Raw genomic sequence first — 9,339 nt, forward strand, 5'->3', positions numbered from 1 at the left:
GGGCACCTCGCGCCGCGAGTATTTGCACGACGAGCCTAAGAAAGGGATTTACCGGTGCTGCAAGTGAAGTGACTGAGCTGTTCCTTCTCTCTTGGGCGTGCAAGATCGACGTGCCGGACTGCCGGGTGACAAAAATGTACTGGTATGTTTGGTCAGATAAGAAATGCAGGATGCTGGCACTATTTTGAAGCTGCCACGGCCACGTTGATTCCATATGTGTGCAGAGAAGGTAAATCTTTTCACTTGGCTTGGCAAGTGCTTGACATGTAGATATGACATCTTCTGGCATAAACCTTTGTTTTGTCAACTTGTGTCATGAATCATAGGCTTGGCAAAGTGCTTGACATGTAGATATGACCTCTTCTGGTATAAACTTTTGTTTTGTCACCTTGTGTCATGAATCATATCAAACGATCTAACTATGACGGGTTTTCAACCAAGAGGCCAATACATATTAGTTTCACTTCGTGGCTTAATAAATTGGTAGCGTCTACTATTAATATTTTACCAATTAAGTTTTCATGATCTCTCCCTTCACTTATGTATAATATTGTTAATGTCCCCTGGATGTATTTTGCATGGCGAAAGGCCAAATGTCGGCCAAGCAGGGGCGAAGCCAAAACCTGAAACCACCGGGGTCGGCTCTGTTAAATACCGGGGTCAAACACGTGTATGAACAGTGCTGAACAATATTTTTCCTTTGATTTGACAGATTTCATTGGGGTCCGGCAACCCCAACGGCAAAGCACAGCTTCGCCCCTGCGGCCAAGATATACTTTTTTTTTGTTGTGAAATTTTTGGAATTAGATGTTACTTCGAGAAGATGACAATAGTAGAATCATGGTCGTAGGCATCATAAATTTATATATTTTATTTATCATAATCATTAAGGTGGTCTTATCAATTAATTCTGCATCACAAGCTTTTTTGTTTTTGTTCTACATTAATGAACCATTCCAAAAATATTATGATTTTGAAGACCAGATCCTATGATATCCCGTCAGCAATTAAGAGTGCATTAACTACCCTACAACCTACGGTGCTTCAATATTCTCTTACTTGCCTTTTGAGCCTTGTCGGTTTCAATAATTTCTAGCTTCAATATCACACCATTTGATATTGCCATACGGAAGTCTTGTTTATTAGTTGTAGCTAGAAAAATATCCCCCACTACCAGTTGCGACGGTTCTCATATGTCTTTCTCAATATTTGCTAACTTATTTAGCCATCAGCTCATTGTTGATTTACATGTTATCATATCTAAGGAGTATTGTGCGCTACACCCCGTTGTCTCGGGATGGGCTCTCTGCCTTACCACATGTATTTAGGTGCAACGAATGTGTTCGACTTGATCAAAACCTGCTCTTAGCGATCCATCTTTATCCGAGAATCTCTTATCGTCAGAATTGACATGTCTCAATTGGCAACTCACTTCACACTAAGATGCTACTCATCTTTCCACCAAGATTGCCTACTTTAGAAATTCTATGAAAGATTTTTTCTGTTTCTAGCCAATAAGCTCACTTTGTACCAAAGAAGATAACATTTCGTTTCAAAAAGAAGAAGATAACATTTATGCACCTGCATCAGCCCAAAATCATCACGTTGCTAGTGCAATTTGAGGGTAACCGGAGGCCTTAGCCGCGAACCACACTGTGGCCAGTGCTACCCAGCCGCTGGGTCACATGCTCCAAGCTTCCAAACCGAGCAACCCCCACCCCCACCTCCACCCGAGGGCGCAATGCGCAAAACTCCACCCACCCCGAGGTCCCCGCCGCAAAAAAACCACGCGTGCCCGCTCCCTCTCGCCGCCGGCCGGCGCCGCCTCACTCTCACTACACTCCACCGCGGGCCAAGCACTCCGCCCCTCCCCCACTGCCCCGCCCCAATGCGACGGCGGCCCCCGCCGCCGCCGCCGACTCGACCCATGGCCGCACAAATCCTACCACTGAAGCTGCTCTTGCTGCTGCTGCTGCTGCTGCCGCTGCTCGGAGACGCCACCTCGGTTTCCGGCAGCGGCGAGCGCGAGGCGTTGATGAAGTTCAAGGCGGCTGTGACGGCCGACCCGGGCGGGCTGCTGCGCGACTGGACCCCGGCCTCCGCAGACCACTGCCGCTGGCCGGGTGTGTCGTGCGGCGCCGGCGGGGAGGTGGTCGCGCTCAACATCTCCTCCGCGCCAGGTCGCGCGCTCGCGGGCGAGCTGTCCCCGGCCGTCGCGGCGCTGCGGGCGCTCCGCGTGCTCGCGCTCCCGTCCCACGCGCTCTCGGGACAGCTCCCACCGGCGATCTGGTCCCTGCGCCGCCTCCGCGTGCTCGACCTCTCCGGCAACCGCCTCCAGGGCGGAATCCCCGCGGCGCTGGCCTGTGTCGGGCTCCAGACGCTGGACCTCGCCTACAACCAACTCAACGGCTCCGTGCCCGCGGCCCTCGTCGCGCTTCCTGGGCTGCGGCGCCTGTCACTTGCCTCCAACAGATTCGGCGGCGCCATCCCTGACGAACTTGGTGGCGCCGGGTGCCGCAGCCTGCAGTTCCTCGACCTCTCTGGGAACCTGCTCGTCGGTGGCATCCCCCGGAGCCTGGGCAACTGCAGCAAGCTGGAAGCGCTGTTGCTGTCCTCCAATCTGTTGGATGACATCATTCCGCCGGAGATTGGTCGGCTGAAGAACCTGCGGGCTTTGGATGTGTCCAGGAACAGTTTTAGTGGGCCTGTGCCAGCAGAGCTTGGTGGTTGTGTTCAGCTGTCAGTGCTTGTGCTGTCCAATCCTTATGCGCCGCTTGATGGTTTGAATTCATCCGATTACGGGGAGGTCGATGACTTTAACTACTTCCAAGGAGGGATTCCGGAAGCTGTCGCAGCGCTGCCAAAGCTGAGGGTGCTGTGGGCACCAAGGGCTACATTGGAGGGAGAGTTGCCGGGCAACTGGAGTTCTTGCCAGAGCTTGGAGATGATGAATTTGGGGGAGAATCTGTTATCTGGTGGCATTCCTAAGGGCCTGGTGGAATGTGCGAATCTGAGGTTCTTGAATTTGAGCTCTAACAAGCTTACAGGTTCAGTCGACCCTTCCCTGCCAGTTCCTTGCATGGATGTGTTCGATGTCAGCGGAAACCAGTTATCTGGTGTGATTCCAGTATTTATCTCAAAGAATTGTCTTTCATCCCAGCCACCATTGGATGACTTGGTGTCAGAGTATTCTTCCTTCTTCACATATCAAGCGCTTGCTGGCTTTATCTCAACCTCATTACCATTGGGTGTGCATTTGACAGGCTACCATAGTTTTGCCCGGAACAATTTTACTGGTGCAGTTGCAACCTTGCCGCTTGCTGCTGAGAAGTTGGGGATGCAGGGGTCCTATGCATTCTTGGCTGATGGGAATCGTCTCAGCGGGCAGCTTCAGCCTGGCCTATTTGACAAGTGCAACAGCTCAAGGGGCTTTGTTGTGGAAGTCAGTGACAACTTGATAGCTGGAGCTGTTCCTGAAGAAATTGGCTTGCTGTGCAGTTCTCTTGTTGTTCTTGGAATTGCTGGTAACCAGCTTTCAGGTACGATACCATCAAGCATCGGGGAGTTAAGTTACCTTATCAGCTTGGATTTGAGCAGGAATCGCCTTGGTGGTGTAATTCCTACTTCTGTGAAGAAATTGCCGCAATTAGAGCGCCTCTCTTTGGCACATAACCTTCTGAACGGCACCATTCCAGCTGATATTAATCAGCTACATGCTCTCCGGGTTTTGGACCTCTCATCAAACCTTCTCACAGGGGTGATCCCTGATGCCCTTGCTGACTTGAGAAATCTCACTGCACTCCTCCTTGATAACAATAAACTTACTGGGAATGTTCCTTCAGGATTTGCTACTTCAGCATCCCTCGCCATGTTTAATGTGTCATTCAACAATTTGTCTGGTCCAGTGCCAACGAATGGGAATACGGTTAGATGTGATAGCATTATTGGGAATCCTTTACTGCAATCTTGTCATGTGTACACTCTGGCCGTGCCCTCAGCTGCTCAGCAGGGTCGTGGTTTGAATTCGAATGACTCCAACGATACTGCAACTTCAGACTCACAAAATGAAGGAGGGAACAATTCATTCAATGCAATTGAAATAGCTTCTATCACTTCTGCAACAGCCATTGTTTCTGTCCTCCTTGCACTGATTGTGCTTTTCATATACACAAGGAAATGCGCTCCCCGGATGTCAGCTCGGTCTTCTGGAAGAAGGGAAGTCACAATTTTCCAAGATATCGGTGTGCCGATCACTTATGAGACTGTTGTTCGAGCCACCGGAAGTTTCAATGCGAGCAATTGCATTGGAAGTGGAGGCTTTGGAGCCACATACAAGGCTGAAATTGCACCTGGAGTGTTGGTAGCGATTAAGAGGCTCTCGGTTGGGAGATTTCAAGGAGCCCAACAGTTCCATGCGGAGATAAAAACCCTAGGGAGATTGAGGCATCAAAATCTTGTTACCTTGGTAGGTTACCATCTTGGTGAGTCTGAAATGTTTCTCATATATAACTACTTGTCTGGAGGAAACCTTGAGAGGTTTATACAGGAGAGATCGAAGAGACCAGTAGACTGGAAAATGCTGCACAAGATTGCACTGGATGTTGCAAAAGCACTTGCTTATCTGCATGATACCTGTGTTCCTCGTATCCTTCACCGGGATGTGAAGCCGAGCAATATTTTGTTGGACACGAACAATAATGCATATCTCTCAGACTTTGGACTGGCAAGACTCTTGGGAAATTCAGAAACACATGCAACCACTGGTGTAGCTGGAACATTTGGATATGTTGCTCCAGAATACGCTATGACTTGCCGTGTTTCAGATAAAGCTGATGTGTATAGCTACGGTGTTGTCCTGATGGAGCTAATCTCAGACAAGAAAGCCTTGGACCCATCATTTTCTCCCTATGGTAATGGGTTCAACATAGTTGCTTGGGCATGCATGCTGCTTCGTCAAGGCCGTGCTCGGGAATTCTTTATTGATGGTCTGTGGGATGTTAGCCCGCACGATGACTTGGTAGAAACATTGCATTTAGCAGTGATGTGCACTGTTGATTCACTCTCTATACGGCCAACTATGAAGCAGGTTGTCCAGCGGTTAAAGCAACTACAGCCCCCAATTCGTGAACATCGATAGAGATGAATAATTTACATATTCCCCATCTAGAAGGTAAAGATAGCTGTGACCTGCGCTGGTGATGATTTTTTTTCTAATCATCTGTTTGACTATATTTTATCCTGTAGATGGCAGCTTTGTATAATATAGTTTTCTCCTGAATCTCACTAATGTATCTGCTGATAGGAAGAGCAGGTGTAAATTAACAATCTTAATGCCAAAGATTTCAGATTTCAGCTAAGGCATCTTACTGTATTCTTCTATTATTTCCTCTAGTGTGTATCAAGTGCATTAGTGTTTAGTGTGTATATACCAAATCACCATATGTAAGCAGCATGAATTACCAGCATCGAACTAGCATACTGGACATTGCCTTGGGAGAAGTTCCTGGCCTTCAACGTGCTGTCATATTTCCACAATGTACCTTGAGAGGTCTTTTAAAATAGTTCTATGGTTCGCTTTTTAAAAAAAATCTGAATAATTTACACTGTCTTCTATTTTGAATTTTGATATGAAGACCAACGCTATCACGCGCCAATTAAAGCATGTGCTCTTCCTCTAAATTTCGGCGTTTTTGTAATGATGACACCGCCTCATTGTTTTAGGCATTGCCAAACTCATACCGCTACTGATTGGTATATGTATGTCATCTAAGTATCTAACAAAGAGTATCAACTGTCACCCCTGAATCTGCTGAACTATCAAAAATAAAAAGAAAAACACTTCGCATATACTGAAGCTGCCAAAGGGTTCTTGGAATTTCGATGACGGAAATGCATTGCACTTGCACCAGTTACATTCCTAAAAAGCAAATTCATTTGTTGATTCAGGCTTTCAGTTTGTACCAACTACGCAAAATGTGAAAGTACAGAGGATTGTTTGGTGCCTACTCATCTACGAAAGTTAATACAGAGGGCCGGCCAGTCCTTCGCTGCGTGTGCATCTACCTTTCTATTGACACAGTGCAAACGGCTGAAGGTCAGAGAATTATGCGTGCCAATTATGCCAAAGATAAAAGGGCTGTTAACAGTAACTATTCCAAAAACAATGTATGGCCATGGCAAAATCCATGGAAATTGACAAATTGTCTCCAAGATGAAAACAACTCCGGCACTACCTACAATCTGAATCAAAGAACTCAGCTACCAGACAGCAATTATATATCCTACCCAGAACCTTACAAATCGTGATCAGTCTTTCTTCTTGGCGGTCCACTCCTGGAACCGGCGGAGGCTCGCCGGGAAGTCGGTGAAGAGCCCGTCGACGCCGACGTCGTTGATCCAGTAGTCGTACTCGGCGTATGGGTCCTGCCGGAAGTTGAAGTGCAGGAACTTGTTCTCGTTGCGGTACGTGTAGGGGTGCACCTGCAGGCCGCGCGCGTGCGCCATGGCGACGAGGTCCGTCGGCGTGGCCAGCCGGTTGTCCTTGGTCGGCGGCACCACCGTGTCCTTCCACGGCCCGATGCCCACCACGTACTTGCTCATGTAGTCGAGGTGCTCGCCGGAGGTGATCTCGTCGTAGGACTGGTTGGTGTCCTCGGTCCGGACGGTCACGTCGTCGATCAGGAAGACGAGCGGCGAGTCGGTGAGGCCGGCGGCGCGGACCAGCGCCGTCGGCGCGAAGGACTGGACGAACACCGGCTTGGCGCGCCACTCCGGCGACATGTACCTCCCGCCGTACCCGTACTTCTTGAGCGTGGCGATGAACTTGTCCTCGTACTTCTTCCCGTCCGCCCACTGCACGTGCTTGTTCATGAACGCCGGGTTCTTCATCTCCGGGTAGATCCCCACCACCCTCTTGGCGTTCAGCGCGATGTTGATGAACTCCTCGAACGTGATGATCGGCGAAATGCCTGCGGAAACGAAGAGAGAGCTTAACAAGATTGTTGTTGTCTCTGAACATTGTTCGTGGACTTCAGAGGAAAAGGGTTCGTCGGAATGATGATTGGATCGCCGGCCAGGAAACCGGACGTGCCGCTCACCGTCGTGGGACTTGTCGCGGAAGTCCCATCGCTGCTTCGCCCTCAGCGTCTTCAGCTCCGCCAGCGTGAAATCAGCTGCAAGAATATAATCAAGAACAGATGCTTCGGATTAATTATCCACACAATGGCAACGATATGATGAACGGCGAGATCATATTACTGCACTGGCGGCGCACTGTGCACGTACTGATGAAGTATCCCGTGACGTTGACCCACTGCACCTCGAGCGTGCGGCGGCGGCCGGCGAACTCCGGGCGGTCGGCGACGTCGGTGGTGGCGTCGAGCGTGGTGTCGTGGAAGCAGACGAGGTGGCCGTCCTTGGTGGCCTCGATGTCCGCCTCGATGAAGTCGGCGCCCTCGTCGATGGCGCGCTCGTACGCCGCCGTCGTCTCCTCGGGGAGCTCACCGTTGGAGCCCCGGTGCGCGATGTTGAAGGGGCGCGACGCCTGCAGCGGCGCCCTGTCTGCCCACGCCCCGCCCCCGCCTTCCCCGACCAGCGGCCGCGCCGCGACGCCGCGCGCGCTACCAGACGCGACGGCCGCGGCCGCCAACACGGCCGCGATCACCACCACCCCTGCACGCAAAACGATTCGACGACACATCAAGAGCATGTCACGTCACGGCACGGCAGGCCAAGAGATCGTCGGCCGGGCAAGCGCACGTACGGGGGGCTGCCATTTCCGCCGGCGCGATGTCTGCCGCCGCCGCCGCCGCCGGCTTGGGTGAGGGTGGAGGAGGTGGACTCTGGCTGGACGGGACTGCCGCAACGGCGAGCGCTATATACGCAGAGGCGTTGCGGCGCGAGGAATATTCCAGCGGGATTTAGGCTAATCCTCCATAATCCGTTGCGGTGTTTGTTGGAGATTGCAGTGTCTTCCATGAGATTAGCATCGCAGTACGGAAGAGGATTCAGCGCGCCGGGGGGGGGGGGGGGGGGTGCTCGTATCTATCTTCTGGTAGATTGTTAACTCATCCATCTATAATCCAATAGCGGTCCATCTAATAAGTTCACGGACCACAATTCTTTCCACGCTCAAAGCACCATTAGCAAGCAGGAGCAGCAAAAGAGGTCCTGTTCAGCCAGCCGCGTGCAGATGGGATCCGTGTACAGGAATGCTAGGGTAGCTCTTTAGTCTTTTCATTCTTCTCTGCTAACGTGCAATCACTAGATGAACTCCTAACGTGCAATCATTAGGTGGAAGATACGTTTCATTTTTCTTTTTTCTTCTTGTTGTGTCAATAAATTATTATTTTTATTATAGGTTTCGTGACTAATATATTTAAAATATTAATCTAATATTGTCAATATCTTAAAAGAGTTGGTTCATTATTTGTATAAACTTAGTTCAACATTTTTGATAAACTAGTTCAACATTTCATATGGAAATGTTGACAGTGTATATTCAAAATGTTGAAGATGTATATTAAAATGTTGATAGAGTGTAGTTTGAAAGTTGATCTGTTAAAAAAGAAAAAAAATATCATAATGTATTCATATTGGATCTTGTTTTGTTGCATAAATTTTCAATGACACCATGCTTCAAACGGAATACAAAATGCATTTACGGTTTGCAAGAAAAATAAGATTAAAGTCTCAGAGTCATAAAGGAATCTCTCCGTCCACCTTGCCTAGCAGCCATCCACCCGTGGCCACGTGTTCAGCTCCACCTGGAAACCCGCCTGCACGCTCCACGCTATTCTCCCGCAGCTTCGATCTTGTACGTCAGTTCGTCTCGCATCAATCTCAAACATTAGAAAATTAGTTCAATAATTTTCTTCCGGAAGATAGATAGGAATCTGAGGGGAGGGAGAGACGTGTTGGGCCTAGGAGTCGCCCACGGAGTGAGTTTTGGGCTATGGGCCTGTCAGACAACACCACACAACACTGGGGCCCAAGATGGCCGCATCAGAGCTGGCTCGGCCACGCGTCCGACCTTCGCGTCCCTTCGGCCGGCTGAGAAATATCGTCGCCGGAGCGATGACGACGACGCCGGTGACCGGCGTGTCGGAGAATCAACGGCTGGGGTGATGTCACCTCCACTTGTTGGGAACGGCAACGGATCATCCTTTCCGTGGTTGCGTCGTCCAACAGCAATCATGGAGGCCTGCCACCTCCCAGTAGTACGATTCACAGGGACAGAGTGGTCATTTCCGTCGCTCTCCCACCTCCCAGTCTCCTGCAGCTCTTCGACGACGATGTGAAAGTGAAAGTGAGAAACTGCACAGCGACAGGAAGCCAGGT

The 9,339-nt window shown here is 50.0% G+C and overlaps 2 protein-coding genes across 2 annotated transcripts; one reads left to right on the top strand and one right to left on the bottom strand.

The window, feature by feature from the left end:
- The first annotated feature begins 1,726 nt into the window (after nt 1-1,726).
- LOC120694112 (LRR receptor-like serine/threonine-protein kinase RPK2) lies at nt 1,727-5,421 on the top strand. Its single transcript, XM_039977287.1, has one exon. It carries the CDS (start codon nt 1,742-1,744, stop codon nt 5,135-5,137), a length of 3,396 nt encoding a protein of 1,131 aa, XP_039833221.1. The 5' UTR covers nt 1,727-1,741; the 3' UTR covers nt 5,138-5,421.
- A 709-nt stretch (nt 5,422-6,130) lies between these two features.
- On the bottom strand, nt 6,131-7,723 carry LOC120694123 (glycerophosphodiester phosphodiesterase GDPD6-like). Its single transcript, XM_039977297.1, has 3 exons — nt 7,285-7,723; nt 7,098-7,172; nt 6,131-6,968 (listed from the first exon to the last, which is right to left on the bottom strand). The coding sequence occupies exons 1-3, from the start codon at nt 7,706-7,708 to the stop codon at nt 6,307-6,309; spliced, it is 1,161 nt and encodes a 386-aa protein (XP_039833231.1). The 5' UTR covers nt 7,709-7,723; the 3' UTR covers nt 6,131-6,306.
- Nucleotides 7,724-9,339: the final 1,616 nt, after the last annotated feature.

This window comes from Panicum virgatum, chromosome 2K (genome assembly GCF_016808335.1).
Source record: "Panicum virgatum strain AP13 chromosome 2K, P.virgatum_v5, whole genome shotgun sequence".
NCBI classification, from domain to species: Eukaryota; Viridiplantae; Streptophyta; class Magnoliopsida; order Poales; family Poaceae; genus Panicum; species Panicum virgatum.

Bases quoted from the DNA above. Each gene is read 5' to 3' on its own strand.
- LOC120694112 (XM_039977287.1), top strand. From the start codon at position 1,742: ATGCGCAAAACTCCACCCACCCCGAGGTCCCCGCCGCAAAAAAACCAC.
- LOC120694123 (XM_039977297.1), bottom strand. From the start codon at position 7,708: ATGCTCTTGATGTGTCGTCGAATCGTTTTGCGTGCAGGGGTGGTGGTG. The intron at 7,173-7,284 runs GTACGTGCACAG...ATATTCTTGCAG, and splicing joins CGTCACGGGATACTTCATCA to CTGATTTCACGCTGGCGGAG. The intron at 6,969-7,097 runs GTGAGCGGCACG...TCGTTTCCGCAG, and splicing joins CCGCGACAAGTCCCACGACG to GCATTTCGCCGATCATCACG.